Raw genomic sequence first — 24,141 nt, 5'->3', positions numbered from 1 at the left:
TTTTTGAGCATATGGAATAGTTTTAATTTAAAAACTTTTTATGTCCTTTTAATTCTAACATGAGTTGACTATGGTTCAGTTTTGATCGATAAATAGATTAGTTTCATGGGTTATATTTTCCTATCTCTTTGCATACCTGTGATTAATGCCAGACATAGTGAATTTTACTTTGTTGGGTGCTAGATACTTATAAAGTTTCTTGAGCTTTGTCTTGGTATGCAGTGAAGTTACTTGAAAACTGTTGATCCTTTGGGGTCTGCCTCTATTTTTTGTTTAGCAGATCTGGAACAGTGTTTAGTCTAGTACTAAGTATTCCTGCTACTAAGTACTCTACCTAGTGCCTTATGAACCAAATTTTTCTAATCTGGCTTGTGGGAACATCCAACCAGCACATAAACACTGTTCCTTCTAATCTTTTTAGTTATTTCCCCCATTTTGGATAATTTCCTCCTTGTAGGCACTGATCAGTTCTCTACCTAATATTCCTAGGTGACCTTCTACAGATCTCTGGAGTTCTCTGTCCAGTTCTCTCTTCTTTGATACTGTGTCCATGAACTTCAGGCACATTGGTCTCAGCTGTCTTTCCTCAAGTCAGGGAGTCTTCTAGGCCCCACCTTACCACCTCCTCCCTATGCTGTGGCCTGAAAGATCTCAGTGTAGTAAGCTGGCTGATTGGTAGGGCTCAACGTTTGCTTCCCGTCACTCAGAGATCAGTGTCTTTTTTGTTGTCTAATATCCAGTATCCCAAAAATCATTGTTTCATTTGGGTTGTTTTTTGTTTTTATTGTTTTTTGTTCTATGATTGTTTCCAGTGGGAAGGTAAATTCAATTCCTGTTTCTCCATCTTGGTCATAGATATGTATTAGGTGAGTACTAAGCACTAATTTTTAGGGTTGTTGGTGTTACTCAAGTAGGTTGATCTAATGAATAAAGGCATTTTGTCTCATCTTTGCTTTTCAACCATTTCCCTCCACCTGGGAAAGCCACAGTGGAATGTGGTCAACAAGTTGCTGAGTTGAAGGGCCCCTCATCTCATGTCAGTGGGAAGGCACTAAAGGCCAGGATGATATCAGAGAGAATACTCAAGTGTTATTCATGTGATTTTGGAACTTTGCCTATGCTACTTCTTCAGATTCAGCTAATTTCCCCTGGTTGCTTACCATTATAACCTTTCCCTGAGCTATATGCAAATTCATGTAGTCCAAGTCCAGCTGCAGCTCACCAAGAGAGTTCATGCTCTTTAAAAAGCTCCATCAGGGCTGGGAAGATAGCTCAGCTGGTAGAGTGCTTGCCTCGCAAGCACAAGGCCCTGAGTTCGATCCCCAGTACCGAAAAAAAAAAAAAGCTCCATCAGCCCAACATGGTGGTGCACACCTGTAATCCCAGTGGCTTGGGAGGTTGAGACAGGATTGCAAGTTTAAGCCAGCCTTAGCAAAAGCAAGGACTAAGCAACTCAGGGAGACCCTGTCTCTAAATCAAATACAAAATAGGACTGGGGATGTGGCCCAATGGTCAAGTACCCCTGAGTTCAATCCCTGGTACCAAAAAAAAAAAAAAAAAAGAGCTCCACCAGTGGCTTGAGAGGCTAAGGCAGAAGGATCACAAGTTGAAGGTCAGCTTCAGCAATTCAGCAATTTAGTGAGGCCCTAAGCAATTTAGCAAGACCCTATCTCAAAATTTAAAAAAAAAAAAAAAAAAAAAATGGACTGGGGATGTAACTCAGTGGTTAAGTGCCCCTGGGTTCAATCCCTGGTACCAAAAATAAATAAAATTTATAAATAAAAAACTCCATTATAGTTAATTTCTATTGAAACTGACAAAGAACACCATGCCTTTAAGTCACATACTTAAACAAAGGGAAATAAATTACATTATACAATGTCATCCCATTGTAATTTGAAAGGGTCTGTTTACATATGTGCTCAAACTTTCTTATGCAACTTCCATATGGCTTACCAACATAAAATCTGTTCAGAGCTAAAAATACAGTGTTTCCTCAAGACTTCAACAGTTGATAAAGTGGCCTGCTTTACTACTGAAACAATTCTATGGATTTTTTTGGCCACAAGGTGGTGGTATTGGCAAGCCATTAACAAATTAGACTTGACCTACTTCATACATTTCTTTATTACTTGCAGCTTTAACAGATATGTGAACACTTAAAAAAATAAGAGGGTAAACTAGAAAAATGTGAAGTAAGAAAAATAAGTAAAAATTTTAAAACATTTAAGTGGTTGAAAATAATTTGAATTTTAACACTGTTGGTGACAGTCATAAAAATAGATGCTTTCTGAGTGCTATAAATGTACTTTTTAATTATAATGCCCTAAAAAATATAATCCTGATGCCTCATTTTGTTACCCACTTGCATGTGTGACATTTAGGATTTACTAGTTTAAAGTAGTCACTTGTAGCACTCTAGGACATATAAAATAATAATTATGCATCATCTAGTATTTGATACTGTTTCTTGGATTTGTTACTTTAGATTCCCTAAAAGATGTAAACATTACATCTTTACATTACATTAAAAGGTAAAATTTTCATAAATTTCAAATTTATCAGTAAAAATTGAAAAATGTGGGAAGAAATAGAAACTTGAACAGTACTCTTAAGTTAGGACATTTTGAAAACCTAGATTTATCTTTTGGTTTTAGTATTGGAAATATTTTGTATATAATTTGGTTTGCTCATAAGATTGACATACATGCCATGTGCTAAAACATGGTTGTCTCCAGTCCTCAAAATGAGTTGTTTAGAAGAGCCAAGTTTTTCAAATAACTGAAGTTTTTCTCTTTTGGCCCGTTTTTTCTAAGTATTCCTAGAATGGATTGCACATGTGCCCATCTTTTTCAAATGAAGCAATAGAAGACTGCTCTGCCTTTCAGGGGCGGTCTCCTCTGGATGGCAGTCCTTCAAAAACTGCCATGGAGTGGAGTGGTTTTAACCCTTGTGTTGGATGGCCCCAGACTGCTGTGCTTTTGAGTGCCTGTGACTGCTTTTTATTTATTTATTTATTTTTATGGGGTTTTTTTGGACTCCTCTTGCCGTTGATTTTTGTTGCCAGTGGCATGCCTGTGTCTAGCAATCCCTCTCACATTTCTTGTTGATGCTGATTAAATAACAGTATTTATTTCAGTTAAGTGTTATATGTAAAGGGAAAATATCCATTAGTCTTCTGAGTGATGTGTATGGACCTTAGGATGTGAATTTCGTAGTTTTTGGATACTCAGAGCCTCTAAAATACCTGGTTCTAGAATGCGTGTCAAACTGTTTCATTTGGAGGTGGCAGGTGGAGTCTGAACAGTTGGGTAAAGCATTTCCTTCTACTCTTGGCTCCTTTTCTGGCCCTCATGTCTCTATTGAGGAACCCCTTTGCTGTGAGGTGGTATAAGCACCTGACCCTGGGAGCCTCGCTGGCAGCAGATGCTGACAGCATTCCACCTCTCCTTGCTGTTTCCTTTCCATCTTATCTTTGTTCTTCCTCCTGCTTTCTCTTTTTTGGACTTTGTTTACACTGCTTTATTGTTCTTCCATTGTACTCTCTCGTATAGCTTTTGGTAATGTTAGAGACTTTGATAAGCTTTACTAGCAGCTTTAAAGCTTAAAAAGCTAGTGACCGGTTTTGAAAGGTTTGGCATTAGTTAAGTATTAAAAATGGTTCCTACTCCTTGTGTGATTTTTGTTTTGAATCCCATATAGTTATTGACCTCAGATTTACAGTGCTGTTCCTGGTGGCATTTGACCAGTTCTAACTTTTTGATTTTAGCCATTAAATTTTCTCCTCTCTTTCTACCTCCCTTTCCCCACCCTCATTTCCTTTGGATTTTTCACTTCCTCTCTTTGTTTACTCCATTTATGCTCGTAGTTGCCTACATTCATGTGGAATAAATGATTCATGTCCATAATTCTTCACTCCTAGGAGATAAAACTTTTTGAAGTAATGTTATTGATTGTATTTCCTTGGTTCTATATAATGTGTTCTATGCAGCACTTCTAGGCACATTGCTCTCAGGTTAAGTATATATATGAGTACTTTCTGAGACTTTTGATTAATAGCTTGACTATTTAGTCAGCCTATATCATAATTCATTGGCTAAATAATTTGTATTGTAGCCAGAATTCTTGAATTCAAAAAAGTTCATATTTGGGAAGTCCCTAATAAGGCCTGGAGATGTTATATTCTACCAGTGATAGGCAGAATTTGGCAGAGATTTGAGATGTGTTGATTTCAAGGCTAAAATTTTGCATTAAATACATACTATTCTGGCTTTGTATTGTAAATTTATTTTTAGCTACCTTCTATCTCTGTACTCACTATAACCTTTGCCTTCATCCATAGTCGGAATGAAAGAAGTATAGCCTTGAAGTTGATGGGTTATTTCAATCCTACTAGCAACAGCTTTTGTGGTTCACTAGTGGAAATAGTCCCAGACTTTTGATCGGAAGAACTACAGTTGGGCGCCTCAGTGATGGATGGACTTGATGCTGCTCAGACTATTCCTCAGGCCAAAGAAGTGCACTGTCTGTGCCACATGCAGTGCATTGTGCCATTGATCGAATGACAGAGACTTCCCACTAGTCATTTCTGCCTCTTTTGCTGTGCATTTTGTTAGTCCCTATTAGCCTTAATTTTTCTCCATTTTGATGGTTTATCACCATTGAGGTTTTCTTCCCACATAACTGAACTTCATATTGATTACTTTGCATTCCCTGAATAATATGGGTGGCATTATCATGCATTTGCCTTGGTTGAGAGTGTGTGTGTGTGTGTGTGCGCGCGCGCGCGCGCACTCACACACACATGTATTTATTGAACCAATACCAGTAACTTAGAGAAGCAGGATGAGGGAATAGCATTAGAGAGCCTGAGCACTAGGTTTCAGCCCTGGCTTAGCCACTGACTACTTGTGTCTTTTGGCAATTCACTAAATCTTTCAGGGACTCAGTTTCCTTATCTTTGAAATAAAGAGATTGAATAACTTAATTTCTAAGCCTGTTCCAAATTTAAAATTCTTTGTGCTTCTGTGCATAGTAAAATACTCAACCATCTTTCAATATTCTCTCATTTGGGGGGTTAGGGAGGGATTATGATGTGGCATTCTGTGAGTTCAGTGTATGTTCTTGGAATTTTTTCATGTGCGGATATACTGAAAAGAGTGTTTTTTTCTTTGCCTTCCAGAACAGTGGTTTTGTGCACATTCATACTCCAATAATTACATCCAACGACTGTGAGGGGGCTGGAGAGCTTTTCCAAGTTGAGGTAAGTTGTTTCCCATCTTGGAGAAATATTGCTATTTGATATTTTTCTCCTGAGGGTTTGTTTTGAATTTAATAAGAGTTGTGTGAACAGAAGACCATAAGTAGCACCTGAAATTAACAATGGTAATTCTTAAAACATTCCACTGCTCTGACTTCCTATCCTACCAGCCGTATTACTAACACTGTGACTAAAAGGAGACAGTTTTTAATTTAGCACTCCACTTGCTTTTCTTAAGCCACTGAAATGGTTAATTTAAAAAGATTAATAAGGATTATAAGATATTTCTTCTGCAAATTCACCATCAGTTGATACTTGAACATAAATCATGTTTTAGAAGATGAATAAAATAGAAAAGTATATATAAAAATATTTCCTTTTTCAGACTTTTTTAAAACTTACATTTTCATAAGAAACGATTTATGTATATCCCATGAAGACTTTTAGTTTAATTCTTTAACAGTCATTTTTGACTGTTATTTTTTTTTTTTTTTTTTTTTTTCGGTGCTGGGGATTGAACCCAGGGCCTTGGGCTTGCAAAGCAAGCACTCTACCAACTGAGCTATATCCCCAGCCCCTTCTTTATATTCCTGAACAAAATTTTCACTGGGAAAAGTTGTCCTGACATATTGAAATCATTATTATTAGAAATAGTAATCAAATGTCATCTTTCTTCATATATGACTTGAAGAAATTTGGGTGGCAATTAGCCTTCTGGAAAAAGCAGAATAAAAAACCCTGTTGAATGTTTAAAGTGGAAATATTAGCATCTGTATATGAGTTAAAAGAAGATAGCAAATGACAAAATAACAGTGTATTCTAAAAAACATTCTTTTCTAGGTGTTTATTTTCTCTTTATGAATATTGAAGTGAAGAAAAATTAGTTGCCTTAAATGCATTTCATGATCCCTTCATCTAAACAATGCCATGTTAAAAAACAGAGAAGCAAAAGAATAATTTAAAGGAGTTTTTACAAATAATAAGGGAATTTTTAGAGACCCAAATTAAACAAACTTTTAAATAATGATAAATTGGGAGATAATTTCCTTACTACCAGGAAAATCTAAGCAGATCCGAATGATTATAGTCTGTGTATTTTGGTTGCTAAACAACCAAAGGCAAGTAATTAGATAAATATGAATAGGAAGAGGAAAAAATATATAAAGCTAAATAAGTGAGAAATGAAGTTCATACCATTTCAGGGCCAGAGAGGGGAATTTTACATAATGGAATTGGACTACTAGAAAGACATGCTCTTGAATTCATTGGTCCTATAGTCAGGGGCTAGATCAGAGTTCAGCTTCTGTGACTTTTGTTTTGTATGACCTGCTGTCTTTGTTGCTTTTAGAAATTCAGATACTAAGACTTACCTTTTGCTCCTGCCCTTGTAAGCAGGGTTATTTCTTATTCTCACCTCACACACCTGTGTCCTTACAAGATTCGTTGTTAATTTCCTCCTGGGTACTAGTAGAGGCATAGGGGTGTGAATGTTGGCAGCCTTTTTGAGAAATTAACCTTTAGGAAATGGAACTGTTGTATTTAAATTCTTGAATTCTTGCTTCTCTACCAGGTGTGTTGGTGCACACTTGTAATACCAGCTACTCAGAAGCCTGAGGCAAGTTCAAGGCCAACCTTGAACTTAGCAAGAAGACCCTGTCTCAAAATGAAAGAACTGGGGACATGGTTCAGTGGTTGAGTGCCCTGGGTTCAATGCCCAGGACCAAAAAAAAAATGTCTTCTCTTTACAGCCTTCTTTCTTCCTCTGACAGCATTGAAATGTCAGTAATCATTTAAAGATACCTAGTACAAATTTAGTTTTGAGGGCATCAGTAAGAGTGACCTTAAAAAGTACACTAAGAACATTTACTTCTAATACTCTTATTGAGAAGTGAATTTATGCCTTACCATTTTTGATTTCTTTCCCACATTTCCTCCTTTATGACTATGGATATTAAGATTTGGGGACCTCTGAGTAGATGTAAGCAGTCACATTCAAGGCATTTATTTGTTTTTCAGCAGACATTTGTTACCATTTGTGTTCAAGTGCTGTGCTAAATGTTATGAGGGATAGAAAGATACAGTTGAGGTTCTGGTCTAAGAACCTGGTGACTTGTCAGGATTTGATAAAGTAAGGAGCATGCTTTTTTTTTTTTTTAATCCTTGATGTTATTTATCATATAATATTATTATTTGTACACTTTTTCTTCTTTGTCTTAAGGTCCTAACTGAGTTTCTAAATTTATGATTGGTTTTTTATAGTTCTGAAGCAACTATAGTCTGTCCCCAATTTAGGATAGTTCAACTTACTGATTTTTTAATGTCATAATGGTACAAAAATGATAGGCATTCAGCAGAAACCATACATTAGTTTTGGTTTTGTGGTGCTGGGAATCGAACACTGAGCTAATATTCTCCAGCGCAGAAACCATATTTGAATTTTGAATTTTGATCTTTTTCCCAGGCTGTCAATACTCGATATGAATACTCTCTCATGATGTTGGGAAGCAGCTGCAAGTCAGAGTTTCCTGTCAGCACACAATCATGGGGATAAACAGCCATACTCTATAATGTACTGTGTGGATCAGCTGTGATGTTCAGTGGGTTAGACATATTAAATGCATTTTCAACTTATGTATCTTCAATTTATGATGGGTTTATCAGAATAACCCCATCAGAAGTTCAGATGCATCTGTAATTTGAGAAGATAAAAGAGATTAAGGCAAGAATTAGAGGCTGTAGCGGACTAGAAGTTGATGAGAAATAAGGTGAGACCCTATACTTGAGGTTACAAGTGTTACCAATTGTAACTGATATGAAATCGATAGCAAAATATTGTCAATGAGAATTGAGTTGGTCAGAAAAATCTTCAAAATGAACATGTGATTTAATTGTATTTTAGGGAGGGTATTCCCAATAAGGGAAATAATCTGAGAAGAATTGGAAAATGGAGTTGAGCTGAAGGGTTTTTACTAGATTTGAGTGAATAGATTTGAAGGTTCATATTGGTGAATTATAGAAAATAAAGATGGCGAGCTTTAGTAATGAGGAGATGGAGCAGTTTTGTTTTGTTGTTGTTTAAGGGGAAAAAAAACAGTTTTATTGAGACATATTTCACATACCATAACACTTATCCACTTACAAGTATACCTTTCCCTGGTGTTTAGTATGTCCAAAAAGTGGTACAGCCAGTCACCATGTTCTAACTTGAGGGCAATTTCATCACTCCAGAAATAAGTCTTGTATTCATTAACAGTTCCATCTAATTCTCATCCCCAGCTCGACCACGACTCTACTTTCCATAGATTTGCCTTCTCTGAAGCATATCATCTAAATAAATTCATATGACATATGGTCTTTTGCATCTGGCATCTCTCACTTAACAGTTTTTGAGGTTCATCCATGTTGTATCCGAAGGGTCAGATGCAGGTGGCCAAAAGAGTCAGACCAAAAGCGATTGAACAAGGCTTTATTGGGGTTTGGCCCTTGGGCAAGATTCACTAGTCCTCCGGGGTGAAAGGCCAGGGTGGAGGGCTGGGGAATCTGCGCGTGGCTCCGGCTAGTCGGGGCCTTTATAGCCTGGAATTGGTTGGGGGTCCCGCTGACTGACAAGTGGGTGCGAGGCGCCATTAGGGTTCATCTGCCTGCGTCTGATTGGTTGTTCTTTGGCTTGCGGCTGCCTGATGTTCCACCGTGCATGCGCAGGTTGCCCGCTGCCCCGTCCTCCTCTCATCCATTTGCCTGAATCCAAGGTAACATCGTGTGTCCGTTCTTATTGCTTTTTATAGCAAACTAGTATTCCATTGTGTGGATGTACCTTATTTTGTTTATCCATTTATCAGCTAATGGACATTTGTGGTGTTCTACATTTTGACTGTGATGAGTAATGCTTCCAAGAACATTTACGAAAAGGTTCTATGGATGGAGATAAACATCATCTCATTTCTTTTGGAAGGAATTTTCGGGTAATATGGTAATTCTGTGTTTAACATTTTGAAAAATCGCCAAACTATTTCCTAGGAGGCTATGCCACTTTACAAAACCACCAGCACACATATGAGGGTTCAAATATCGTTATATCGTTATATCTTTACCTATGCTTGTTACTTTTTATGTCTGATTTATAGTCTTCCTAACGAACGTGAAGTGGTATCTCATGGTTTTGATTTGCATTTGCCTAATGACTAAGGATGTATAGCATCTTTTCACATTGACCATTTCTATATCTTTGGAGAAATATCTAAGTCCTTTGCCCATTTTAATTGGGTCATTTGTCTTTTTGTTGTTTATTGAGTCTAAGGAGTTCTTTTATATATTGTACATACAAGTCTGCCCACCCCTCAACATTGCAAAGGTTGTGATGTTGCCCTCGGCATAGGCTTGAGTGCCCACAATCACTCAGAGATGGCACTTGTTTGGGCAGGGCTTCCTTTGACTGTTTCTTCCCTTGACCACACACAGTGTGGTTGCTCCAACGTTTTAACAATGCCTTGGAGCATAAACTGTATCTCAAACTTATCTACTCAATTTCAAACTCCTTTAAGGGGATAGTTTTCAAGGTCAGTGAGTAAGATTGTGACCTTGAAAGGGCTCTTCCCTTTACAGTTTCTTTCTGACAAACGGATATATCTCCTGTTTAACCTTTGTCTCCAGTGAATCTGTCAATCTCTTATTGCCTTTTACCACAACCACCAGTGTAGGAGAGAACCCTTCAGTTTGAAGTTTTCCTCTCTTTTGCAAATGAAGTCCAGTGCCTTTGAGGAGGACTTGGACCTCTATTTTATGGCCTGATTCCCTGCCCAGGCAAAAATCTTAGAGCCAGAGCTCTAGTGCTGGAAGCATGGACAATGGATGCTTTTCTGTGTTACACCTTGATTTAGAAGCCGAGTGCTCAGTGGAAGGGGTGACAGCAGCCCCAGGTCTCCTGAGCTTGCCTCTGCTGACCTGGAAACCACAGCTCATGGTCTGGGGACAGAGCGTTCCACCTGGTCTTGGGATAAACAGAACCTGTGTTCTGGGCTATATCAGCCTGGAGTGGAGTTTCTGTCCTGCCAAGCTGTGAGGGGATTGGGATGGAGTGGGCTTTGGTTCAAACACAGCAAATTCCTTAGTCCTTTTCAAGTTTTAGTAGGTTTTCCTGAATATATATTTCTTCATTTGCTGTATGCTTTTAGGATCATGGCCAGAGAATTTAAATGACTATTTTTGTTGTTGTTGTTGTTGTTTGTTTTTAAAAACTTTTACCAGTGTCACAGAGGAATGGGTCTGAGGAGCTTTCCATACTAACATATCAGAAATTAGTGGATCAAAAAGACTAGTCACTTTTTTACTTCTTTTTACCACCAGGATTGGATCCTCAGTTTCCTCACTTGCAAAATGTGATTAACACTGTATTTATAGCTTGCAAGGCTTAAGTGAATGACATGTATTAAAATTTCAAAGTGCTAATTAAAAATAAGGAAAATAGTATACAAGATCAGGTTGATGTTAAACACTCGCATTTCTCTTTTCTAAACTGTTGTTCATTCTAGAAATGGTAATAAGAAGTTACTGGACCTCAGGAATTTGGGTTGTTGTAAATTTTGTGGGACATATCATTTGAATTCTGCTTGATATTTGCACTTTTTAATTATTCTAACCTATTTTCTTTTACGCTTCCCCCACTCCTCCCTGTACTTTTTAGATGATATATGGGCTAACCCAAGTCAGACCACTTCTGAGAAAAACCAAAACAAAACAAAACAAAAAACCACTTTTTTCAGCTAACATTAAACTTTTCATCTCCAACTCCTGTTGTACTCTTGTATTCAGTCACAATGGCCTGTTTTAACATTCCATTGTTCTTCAAAAGGTTTCTTATTCATCACTTTAATTTCCCTGTCTAGATTTTATATATACTACTTTTAGAGAAAAGCTGAACACTGCCTAGAACATTTAAGTACTTGTTGATTGATCTTTTCTTTTTTTTCTTTTTCCTTTTTTTTTTTTTTTTTTTTTTTTTTTTTTCTGGTACTGGGTCTCACCAAGTTGCTTAGGTCCTTACTGATTTTCTGAGGTTGGTCTTGAACTTGCAATCCTCCCACTTCAGCCTCCCAAGTCACTGGGATTACCCATATGTCACTGTGTACAACTGATTAATATTTCTAAGGGCTGTTTTCGTTTTGGAGAATTTTCAACTTTAATATTAGTCATTTTCACACCTGCTCCCTAGGCTGAGGCAGAAGGATCACAAGTTCAAAGCCAGCCTCAGCAAAAGTGAGGCACTAAGCAACTCAGTGATACCCTGTCTCTAAATAAAATACGAAATAGGGCTGGGGATGTGGTTCAGTGACCAAGTGCCCCTGAGTTTAATCCCCAGTACCCACCCATCCTCCCAAAAGATTAATCATTTTCATTCATGTTGCGGTGTCTGTTTCTATTAAAGAGGTTCAGATTCTGCATGTGAAAAATGCCTAACCCTACAACATATTGAAGAAGCCAGACTATCAATTAAATTTGCCCTGAGGCATGAGATCTACTCTTTTACATTATTTGAATTTTTTATCCTACTTATGTATTACTTTAAAAAAAGAATATACATATATTATCTTACATACACAATTCAAAGTGATAAAAAAAGCACAAAGTAAAATGTCAGTTTCCTCTCCTCCTGACTCCCAGCTATCCAATTCCTGCTGTAAGTAGCCCTTGTTACCCATTTCTTAATTAGTCATCCAGGTGTATTATTTGCTTACACAAGAATATACAGATCTTTTCATATATTTACTTATTGCACATATGGTAGCTTACTATTTACAATGCTTTACATCTTTTATTTATCAGTAATTCCTATTTCTCCTTCCAACAATCTGTCTTGTTCTTTTAAGGGTGCATGCTATTCCAGTGGATCAAGATATGCATTTTAATCCATCAAACATATTCTTTTACTCATGGAATTTTGTTTCCATTCTATTACCAGTAATGCTGCATTGAATATTATTATATGTACTCACCTTGCACATGAATGACTATAGTTATAGGGTTCTAAAAGTACGCAGAAGAGATAAGTATTTTGTATTTTGATTGACAATTTGTTCTTTATAGAGGTTGTACTCGTTTTTATTTCTGCCAGTAATACATGAAGATGTTCTTTTATATGAATGAACTTTTAGAGTGTGGTATCAGTTTTTAAAATTTTTCCCAATTTTAATTTGATATATTACTTTTTAGTTAAAAAATAATTAAAAGAGGAAAAGAAAATGCCACACTAGATTAAGAGAATCAAGTCTCTTTTCAAGGACACTGGAAAAAGAACTGACTCAAGAAGCTATTGTGCTCCCATCCATGGTGTATTTTTGCTGTTTCTGTGAAGTGAGAATCTTGTGATTTAACACCATGGCTAAGAGAGAAAAAAGCCTCAAATTGTGAACTGATAGAGCCTGGGGCTGCTTCTCTCCAAAGACTGAATTGTTTCTTCCATCCTGCAAACCCACCAAGTGGAGTGCATTCTTAAAATAATTCAACCTCACAACTGGACTAAAATTGTAGGATTGATTCATCCTATAAATATTTGTTAAGCCTCCTTTTTTTTTTTTTTTTGTAAAAGGTACTATGCTAGTGCTTTTGATTTACAAAGTTATTTCCCATTTTGCCTCTCAACAATGTGAATTTATATTTTTAAGAGAAAAACAAAATCCTACCACCAATGCCACCAAAACAATGTGAATGTGAAAGCTAGTCATATTAAAGCCAAAGGATTTATTACAAGGATTACATTACATTACATTACAAGGATTTATTTTAAGTCAAGTCCTTGTAAATACAAAAAATACTATGAGATCAGAATCCATTTATCCTTGGGTTCATAATTTTAAAGTACTTTTAATTTTATTTAGACACCAGCATTCAACCTGAGAATAGATCTGACTAATAACAAAATCCAACATTGATATAGTATGTTATTAAGTCAACTAATACTTGCATATAATTTTACTATCATGTGTTGCTTCACTGGTTCACTACTATATGTAGTGTGTATACACTACATATATATGTGTGTGTTTGTATATGTATATGTGTATATTTGAACTACTAAACAGAAGGAACTTATTAGCTTCAAGTAACCCAAGGAGAAAAAAGAAAAATAACATTTATTAAATACCAAATACCACGTCAAATTCCTTCATTTTACAGACAGATAGATAGGATGTGATCTTTGCAGCAACACTTTGAAATAGGAATTATTTGTCCTTCAGGAGGACAGAAACCATGTTGTCCTTGTACATCATACCTAGCATATATGTAGGTGCTCCATGAATATTCATTGATGGATTATCATTGTTTTTTAGATGAGAAGACTAGGCTCAGAAAAACTTAAAAGCCATGCAGTAAGGGGCACAGTTGTATTTTAAACAAAGTCTGGGGGCTGGGAAGATAGCTCAGTTGGTAAAGTGCACAAAGCCCTGGGTTCAATCCCCAGCACCGCAAAAAAAAAAAAAAAACAAAGTCTGTTTTCTGTAAGTAAATAGATAACAGCCTCACTGGAATAAAGCTTCCTTGCTATTTCTTTTTGGTCATTCTTTACATGTAGCCTTTTATATTCCTGGGGAAGAAAAGATAACACTTACTCAGCCTACTGATGGCAGGCACTGTACAGTACTGCTTTTGCTTTTGTTTTGTTTTATTTTTCTGCAGGTAACCTATTAGTAATGCTTCATTCATTTGTAATAAATGTTGTAGATCTATCAAATAATATAAACTGTTAGACAATTTAGAGCACATACCTACACCAACTACTAAACTTAAGAACTAGAATATTATTAATATCTTTGATTCCCCCACTTTATGCCTTCCATTCCATCTCTCTCTCTTCTCCCACTGTCCTGAATTTTGTGTTTATTTTTCCAGTGCTTTTTTTTATTTTAAAAAGTTTTATCACATGACTATACCCCTAGACTAAATATTTAGTTTTGCAGCTTTCAGTTTATACAAATGGAATCATAGCCTTTTGTGATGAGGTTCCCCCCTACTCCCAATACTATGTTCTAATTAAATTAGAATCTCTGGGAACGAGACTTAAGCTTTAGTATTTTTTAAGACTCTGGGTGATTTCAGTATACCTTCCAAGGTGTATACAACGTAGGGGAAGTGCATGTTCCTAACTTCAGCTTTATAAAATAAATCCAAATTTTCTCAGGAAGGTAAGAAATAATTTAAACTCCCACCAGTAGGGTGTGCTGTTCCACATCCTTGCTAACACCTGCTATTTTCAAAGTCTTTTAAGTTTGCTAATCTTATGGATAGAAAATGGACTCTTAGTGTGGTTTTAATCTGCTTTTCTTGGATAACTATTGAGATTGTGATTCTTTTCTCATGAATATTGGCCATTCATTTCCTCTTCTGTAATATTTTCTGTTCGGTTGTCTTTTCAGAGTGATTTGTTTTCATAGTCTGGATAATACTAATCTGTTGTTGACTATGTTATAGCAGATGTCTTCTTTGAGTTTGTGCCTTGCTTTTTTCTCTATACTATTGTTTAATGAAAAGAGTTGTAATTTTAAGTATAATCAAGTTTTAGTATTTATGGTTTGTACTTTTGTATTTTGTTTAAGAAAACCTATTTTATTTCCTAAAACTTTTGTAGTTTGTACATTGAATATATGGATCTTCGGTTTACCTAGGATTGACTTTTGAATATGATACATCTAGTTTTTTGTTTTTTTTTTTTCTTTCCAAAACAGATAACTAATTATTTCAGTACCACTTATTGAATAATCTTCTATCTGGTGATTGGAATGACCAGCTGTGTCACAAATCAAGATTCCATTTATGAAAAATGTCTATTTCTGTAGCTCTATTTTGTTCCATTGGTTTATCAGAATATCCCTGTGCCATTAGCTTACTGTTTTAATTGCTATTGCTCTTTGATTAATCTTGATGAAAGAGGAAAACAAATCTTCTCTCCTTATTTTAGGAGTTTCTTGCCTATTCTTGATCCTTTTCCCTTCCATAAAAACTATGGAGTTTCTTGTCAAACTTCAAAAAACCCTGTTTCACCTTTAATTGGAATAATATTGATTGTATAGAACAACTTGGAAAACCTGGTACTTTGATCATATTGAGTCTTCTATCCCTGGACATGGTATATCACCTCATATATTTAAGTGTTCTTTAATTATTTTAAATAGAATTTAATAATTTTTTATCAAGATTATTAATATCTTTATTCTATTTATTTTAAGGTTCTTAATATTGTATCATGGTATTATAAATGTTCCATGTACCTGGTACAATGTTCGATTTGTGTCAATTAAAAAGGTCATTAATTCTATGATCAAACCTACAGTATGCTCACTGATAATTTAGTGTTCTTTAACTGTCACTTATTGATCTGTTACAGTCCTTTGCTATATTTTTCAGTTTTTTCCTCAGTGTTTGCTCTTTATATTTTTGAGGTTATGTTAGATAAATGCAAATATAGAACTGTGTCCTGGTAAATCATCCTTTAATTATCATATAGTGACCCTCTTTCTTTCTAGCAATATTTTTTGCCTATGGCCTATTGTCTGATATTAATTTATTGATGTCAACTTACTTGTTTTTACTGTAATGGACAACTAAACCCAGGACTTCATGCATGCTAGGCAAGCACTCTACCACTGAGCTACACCTGCATCCCACAACTTGTTTTCGATCCGTGTTTATCTGGCATGCTCTTTTACTGTCATTCATATTTTTGTTGTAAACCTTTCATTGTCTTATATTGTAGATATGTCCTGAAAACAGCATATAGCTCAGATACTTTATAAAATTAAATCTGAGTCTTTGCTTTCTTGTAGTTTAACTTAGTCCTTATTGTGACAACGTATGCATTTGTTTTTTTATTTAGCCTTCTTATTTTGTGACTTTTTTCTTTTAAAATAAATCCCTCCCCACTTTTTGCCTTTTAGTAAATTAAATCATTTTCTAACTTCATTTTTTCCCCTCCTTTACTACTAGTTTAGAAGACTACTAATGAGGAAAAGGGAAAGGGAGAGTTTAAGGCAATGATTCTCAATCTTATTTTGGGGGGATTACTAGAGATCGAACTCAAAGGCACTTAACCACTGAACCACATTCTCAGGCCCCACCCCACCCCCACTTTTTGTATTTTATTTAGAGACAGTGTGTCACCAACTTGCTGAGGGCCTTACTGAGTTGCTGAGGCTAACTTTGAACTTATGATCCTCCTGCCTCAGCCTCCTGAGCCACTGGAATTACCATAAAATTTAAAAATAAAATAGAGTGTAGTAGGTTTTGTGTTCACTATCTCCAAAGATCGCTTCCTAGTGTACTATATTTCCTAGCATTTGAAGGCTTCTCTTGTTCCCACCCATGCTTAGTTTGGACTTGTTCTGCATGTCTTATAGAAAATGGTAGAAATGAAGTTTCCTTGGCTGGGTCATAATCCCCACAGCTTCTTCCTTTGGCCTTTTGCAATGTGAGTTCTGGAGGAAGTCAGTATCATATGAGAAGTCTGGCTACAATGAGGCCATCATCCTTTGAGCACACTCAGACTAGTCATGTGGGAGGCTGTGTGGTCACATGCCTAGCTAGCCACCAAATGTTTGAGCTATCCCATCTGAGGCAGTACACTGATGGTGGGAGAAGTTACTTCGAATATCTAGCTCATTAGAGCCTCAGATGACTCCATTCCCAGGAGCTGTACGACTAACCATGTAAGAGAAACCATTCAAGAGCCACCCTGCTGAACCCAGGCAACTCACAGAATTGTGAAAGATAGCAGTAGCAAGACAGCAATATTGTTTTGTTTTGTTTTGTTTTTTTTTAATTTGTGTAATCATAAATTTACATAGGGTAATGTTGTTTGATTCATTCTGTTATTTTTTCCCTTCCCCCCACCCCTCCCACCCCTCTTTACCCTCTATACAGTACTTCCTTCCTCCATACTTGCCCCCCTCCCTAACAATAACTCTAACCCTAACACTAACCCTTCCCTCCCCCCCATTATGTGTCATCCTCCACTTATTAGCGATATCATTCGTCCTTTGGCTTTTTGAGATTGGCTTATCTCACTTAGCATGATATTCTCCAATTTCATCCATTTGCCTGCAAATGCCATAATTTTATCATTCTTTATGGCTGAGTAATATTCCATTGTATATATATACCACAGTTTCTTTATCCACTCATCAATTGAAGGGCATCTAGGTTGGTTCCACAGTCTGGCTATTGTGAATTGAGCAGCTATGAACATTGATGTGGCTGTATCTCTGTAGTATGCTGATTTTAAGTCCTTTGGGTATAGGCCAAGGAGTGGGATAGCTGGGTCAAATGGAGGGTCCATTCCGAGTTTTCTAAGGAATCTCCACACTGCTTTCCAGAGTGGCTGCACTAATTTGCAACCCCACCAGCAATGTATGAGTGTACCTTTCTCTCCACATCCTCGCCAACACCTGTTGTTGCTCGTATTCTTGATAATCGCCATTCTAATTGGGGTGAGATGGAATCTTAGGGTGGTTTTGATTTGCACTTCTCTTATTACTAGAGATGTTGAACATTTTTCCATATGTTTGTTGATTGCTTGTAGATCTTCTTCTGTGAAGTGCCTATTCATTTCCTTAGCCCATTTGTTGATTGAGCAATATTGTTTTAAACTGCTGTTTTAGGAGGATTTGTTACCAGGCAATAGGTAATCAGAACAGATAATGAGTAGGACTATAGAGAAAAGTATATTTGGGAAAAAGAGATTGAGTGAGGAGGGGATTCTAGTTTAAATTGGGTGATTGGGGAAAGGTTTGCTGAGAAGATGTTCAAACAAAAACATGATGATTTGAGGAAGTAAGTAATGTTGGTAACTGGAAAAGAACATTCCAATTCAAAGGAATAACAAGTACAAAGCCTCTGTGGCTGGAGCTACCACAAAGGCAGGTATAGATGGAGCATAGTGAACGAGGGGAAGAATAGTGGGAGTTGATGTCTCACAAGTATGATGTCTCACAAGTAAGGTCATATGCCACCTAGAGATGTTTATGTCAAAGACAGACTACATATATGATGATGGTCCTGTAAGGTTATATTGAAGCTGAAAAATTCCTGGTGATGTCATGTTGCTGTATGTTTGTGGTGAAGCTAGTGTCAACAGAACTACTGTACTGCCAGTAGTATAAAAACGTACAGCATAGGTTTCAAGATGGCGGCCTAGAGGGTGGCTGCATTTCATGTTGCTCCAGGACTCAGGATTCAAAAGAGGAGATATTGAGACACTTGGGACCAACTCAAAGCAGCCGGGTGACTCTCACCCGTTCGGAAGGTGTCCTGGATGGGATGCTGGTCCCGGAACGTAGGGAACTTTGTGAAGTAGAGCTGCCGGCAAGACACCCCTCCCCCCGCTGGAGCAGTGAACTCGGACAACTGGAAGCCCCGTAAAGGAGGCCGTTCAGCACAGCGCTGGGACTCAGAGCAACCACTGGGGCTCTGGCGGCTGCCCAGGGGAGGAGTGGCGAGGAGAGCTGTGTGGACTCAGAACACCGGGGCCTGCCCTGAGGAGGAGGAGGAGGAACGTGGCCGCTTGGATTCGGAGTGACTGCACCAGAGCTACAGGAGGTTGCCAGAGGAGAAGCTCCGCGGTGAGCTGTTTGGACTCAGAACGACTGCTTCTGAACACTGGGGCCGGCCCTGAGGACGAGGAGGAGGAAGAGGAGCGCGGCCGCTTGGATTCAGAGTGACTACACCACAGCTACAGGCGGATGCCAGAGCAGGGGCTGCGTGGCAAACTGTTTGGACTCAGACCACTTCTGAACACCGGGGCCTGCCCGGAGGAGTAGGAGGAGGAGGAGGAGGAGCACGGCGGGTCCTTTGGACTCGCAGTGACTGCATTAGCGCTCCAGGCAGCTGCTCAGAGGAGAAGGCGAGTGGTGAGTTGTTTGGACTTAAAGCGACCGCTCCTGAACACAGGGGGGCTGCCTGGAGGAGAAGCGTGGTGGGTCGCTTGGTCTTGAGTGGCCGCACCAGAGCTCCGGGCGGTTGCCCAGAGGACCCGTGCAGCGGGTCACGTGGATTCAGAGCCACTCAGAGCGACCGCTCCTGAACACCCGGGGGGTTATCTGGAGAAGGAGGAGGAACGGGGAAGGTCACTTCGACTTGGAGTGATTGATTGCCCAGGGCTACGGGTGGTTGGTGGGAGGTGGAGGCACGCAGTGAGTTTCTTGGACTCCTAGTGACCGCACCAGAATACTGGGCGGCTGTCTGGAGGAAGAGGCGTGTGGCGGGTCTCTGGGACTCAGAGCGATTGTACGGGGCCCCAGGTGGCTGCTCAGAGGAGGGGCCGCATAGCCAGGCGATTAGGTGCAGAGCACGGTCCCAGGATCTAGGAGACTTCTTGGTAGAAGAGCCGCACAGAGACAGGCTTAGGGCGGAGCAAAGGTTCCAGGCCTGCGGGCAGATTCTCTGAGGAGGGGCAGCCTAAGGAGAGTCATCTGCGAAGGGTGAGGCTCCCAGGCCCAGGAGGTAGGGCCGGGCCCCTGGGAACTTTGCAGAGGAAGGCAGCCCAGCCCAGGCGGTAGCTGTAAATTGAGGGGAACCTCTAGGAGGGAACTGACCAGCGAGACCTCCCCACCAGGTGAGTCTTCCCTGCCGGGTGAGGTTTCCCCACAAGGATGGTAAAACCAGAGACTCAGGCCCAAACAGGCCTTGCCTCAGCCTGCAGCCTAGGTCCCCTTTGGATGACCATTGGTCAACAAGTGGAAGCACCTCTGCCCACTAGCAGGGATTATACCCCACCTGAAGGCCACCACTCCTAGAGAGGCAGCTTCCTTGTGGAGCACCGCATTATCAACTTCCTCCAAGACTTCAGCCTACTGAAGGCTAAGGGGGGATATATATAGAAATCTTCAGGGACATTGTAAGTCAATAGAGGAAATCTGCAATATCTCAGCGGTCCTCTGATACCTGAACAATATGAGAAAACAAGGAAAGAAAATAAATGCTGCAAACAAATCTAGATGTTACATCAATAAAACCCAGTGACAGCATGGCAGAAGAAATGACAGAAAAGGAGTTCAGAATGTACATAATTAAAATGATCAGAGAAGCAAACGATGAGATGAAAGAGCAAATGCACGCACTGAATGATGAGATGAAAGAGCAAATGCAAGCATTGATTGATCGCACCAATCGACAGTTAAAAGAGCAAATACAGGAAGCAAAAGATCATTTCAATAAAGAGTTAGAGATATTGAAAAAAAAAACAAACAGAAATCCTTGACATGAAGGAAACAATAAACCAAATTAAGAACTCCATAGAAAGCATATCCAATAGGATAGAACACCTGGAAGACAGAACCTCAGACATTGAAGACAAAATATTTAACCTTGAAAACAAAGTTGAACAAACAGAGAAGATGGTAAGAAATCATGAACAGAATCTACAAGAACTATGGGATATCATGAAAAGGCCAAATTTAAGAATTATTGGGATTGAGGAAGGCCTAGAGAAACAAGCCAAAGGAATGAACAATTTATTCAATGAAATAATATCAGAAAATTTCCCAAATCTGAAGAATGAAATGGAAAATCAAGTTCAATAGGCTTATAGGACTCCAAATACACAAAATTACAACAGACTCACACCAAGGCACATAATGAAAATACCTAACATACAAAATAAAGACAGAATTTTAAAGGCTGTGAGAGAAAAGAACCAAATTACATTCAGGGGGAAACCAATACGGATATCAGCAGATTTTTCAATCCAGACCCTAAAAGCTAGAGGGCCTGGAACAACATTTTTCAAGCCCTGAAAGAAAATGGATGCCAACCAAGAATCTTATACCCAGCAAAACTTACCTTCAAATTTGATGATGAAATAAAATCCTTCCATGATAAACAAAAGCTAAAAGAATTTACAAAAAGAAAGCCAGCATTACAGAACATTCTCAGCAAAATATTCCATGAGGAAGAGATGAAAAACAAAGAAGCAAATCAGCAAAGGGAGGAATTATCCTAAAGGAATTGTCAAATAAAGGAGGAAACAAGTTGTGTCAAACAAATAAATAAATAAAATTTAAAAAATGAACCAAATGACCGGGAAACCAAATCATATCTCTGTAATAACCCTGAATGTTAATGGCCTGAATTCATCAATCAAAAGACATAGACTGGCAGATTGGATTAAAAAGAAAGATCCAACAATATGTTGCCTGCAAGAGACTCACCTCATAGAAAAAGATACCCATAGACTAAAGGTGAAAGGATGGGGAAAAACATACCATGCACATGGACTCAGCAAAAAAGCTGGAGTATCCATCCTCATTTCCGATAATGTGGACTTCAAGCCAAAGTTAGTCAGAAGGGATAAAGAAGGTCATTTCATACTGCTTAAGGGAAGCATAAATCAGCAAGATATAACAATCATAAACATCTATGCCCCAAACAGTGGCTCATCCATGTATGTCAAACAAATCCTTCTCAATTTCAGAAACCAAATAGACCATAACACAATAATACTAGGTGATTTTAACACGCCTCTCTCACCACTGGACAGATCTTCCAGACAAAAATTGAACAAAGAAACCATAGATCTCAATAACACAATCAATAATTTAGACTTAACGGACATTTATAGAATATACCATCCAACCAAGAGCGAATACACTTTCTTCTCAGCAGCACATGGATCCTTCTCTAAAATAGACCATATATTATGCCACAAAGCTAATGTTAGCAAATACAAGAAGATAGAGACACTACCATGTATTCTATCAGATCATAATGGATTGAAGTTAGAAATAAATGAAAGAGTAAAACACAGAAACTATTCCAACATCTGGAGATTAAACAATATGCTATTATATGATGAATGGATAACAGAAGATATTAGGAAGGAAATTAAAAAATTCTTAGAGGTAAATGAGAACAAAGAAACATCATATCAAAATCTCTGGGACACTATGAAAGCAGTACTTAGAGGGAAATTTATTTCATGGAGCGCATTTAATAAAACAAGTAAAACTCAACAAATAAACGACCTAACACTTCAGCTCAAAGCCCTAGAAAAAGAAGAACAGAACAGCACCAAAAGTAGTAGAAGACAGGAAATAGTTAAACTCAGAGCTGAAATCAATGAAATTGAAACAAAAGAAACAATACAAAAAATTGACAAAATAAATAGTTGGTTCTTCGAAAAAATAAACAAAATTGATAAACCTTTAGCCACACTAACAAAGAGAAGACGAGAGAAAACCCAAATCACTAAAATTCGGAATGAACAAGGAAATATCACAACAGACACAATTGAAATACAAAACATAATTAGAAGCTATTTTGAAAATCTATACTCCAACAAAATAGAAAATTTCGAAGACATCAACAGGTTTCTAGAGACATATGAATTACCTAAACTGAACGAGGAGGACATAAACAATTTAAATAGACCAATTTCAAGTACTGAAATAGAAGAAGTCATCAAAAGCCTACCAATAAAGAAAAGTCCAGGACCAGATGGGTTCTCAGCCGAGTTCTACGAAACCTTTAAAGAAGAGCTCATTCCAATACTTCTCAAAGTATTCCATAAAATAGAAGAGGAGGGAACCCTCCCAAACTCATTCTGTGAAGCCAATATCACACTGATACCTAAACCAGACAGAGACTCATCAAGGAAAGAAAATTTCAGACCAATATCCTTAATGAACATCGACACAAAAATTCTCAACAAAATTTTAGCAAATCGCATACAAAAACATATTAAAAAGATAGTGCACCTTGATCAAGTTGGTTTCATCCCAGGGATGCAAGGTTGGTTCAACATCAGGAAATCAATAAACGTAATTCACCATATTAATAGACTTAAAGTCAAGAATCACATGATTATTTCAATAGATGCAGAAAAAGCATTTGATAAAATACAACACCCCTTCATGCTCAAAACACTAGAAAAAATAGGGATAGTGGGAACATTCCTTAACATTGTAAAGGCCATTTATGCTAAGCCCATGGCTAATATCATTCTAAATGGTGAAAAACTGAAAGCATTCCCCCTAAAAACTGGAACAAGGCAGGGATGCCCTCTTTCACCACTTCTATTCAACATCATTCTTGAGACTCTGGCCAGAGCAATTAGACAAACCAAAGAAATTAAAGGGATACGAATTGGAAAAGAAGAACTCAAACTATCCCTGTTCGCTGATGACATGATTATATATTTAGAGGAACCTGGAAATTCCACCAGAAAACTCTTAGAACTCATAAGTGAATTCAGTAAAGTAGCAGGTTACAAGATCAATGCCCATAAATCCAACACATTTTTATACATAAGTGATGAATCTTCAGAAAGAGAAATTAGGAAAACTACCCCATTCACAATAGCCTCGAAAAAAATAAAATACTTGGGAATCAATCTCACAAAAGAGGTGAAAGACCTCTACAATGAGAACTATACAACACTAAAGAAAGAAATTAAAGAACACCTTAGAAGATGGAAAGATCTTCCATGTTCTTGGATAGGAAGAATTAATATTGTCAAAATGGCCATACTACCTAAAGTGCTATACAAATTCAATGCAATTCCAATTAAAATCCCAATGACGTACCTTACAGAAATAGAGCAAGCAATTATGAAATTCATCTGGAAGAATAAGAAACTCAGAATAGCTAAAGCAATCCTTAGCAGGAAGAGTGAAACAGGGGGCATTGCAATACCAGATCTTCAACTCTACTACAAAGCAATAGTAACAAAAACGGCATGGTATTGGTACCAAAATAGAAAGGTAGATCAATGGTACAGAATAGAGGACACGGACACAAACCCAAATAAATACAATTTTCTCATACTAGACAAAGGTGCCTAAAATATGCAATGGAGAAAAGATAGCCTCTTCAACAAATGGTGCTAGGAGAATTGGAAATCC

The 24,141-nt window shown here is 37.8% G+C and overlaps 1 protein-coding gene across 3 annotated transcripts in view; it reads left to right on the top strand.

Annotated features, from left to right (window-relative positions):
- The window catches only part of NARS2 (asparaginyl-tRNA synthetase 2, mitochondrial), a 157,531-nt gene that overhangs the window by 14,831 nt on the left and 118,559 nt on the right, over positions 1 to 24,141 (top strand). For all 3 annotated transcript variants that reach the window (XM_079105097.1, XM_079105098.1, XM_079105096.1), the window contains exon 5: positions 5,183 to 5,263. In XM_079105097.1, the coding sequence (XP_078961223.1) occupies positions 5,183 to 5,263 (81 nt within the window). The remainder of the gene's footprint in view (positions 1 to 5,182; positions 5,264 to 24,141) is intronic.

Source organism: Sciurus vulgaris (assembly GCF_902686455.1).
Source record: "Sciurus vulgaris genome assembly, chromosome: 11".
Lineage (NCBI taxonomy): Eukaryota > Metazoa > Chordata > Mammalia > Rodentia > Sciuridae > Sciurus > Sciurus vulgaris.
This window is presented reverse-complemented; position numbering and strand designations above follow the sequence as displayed.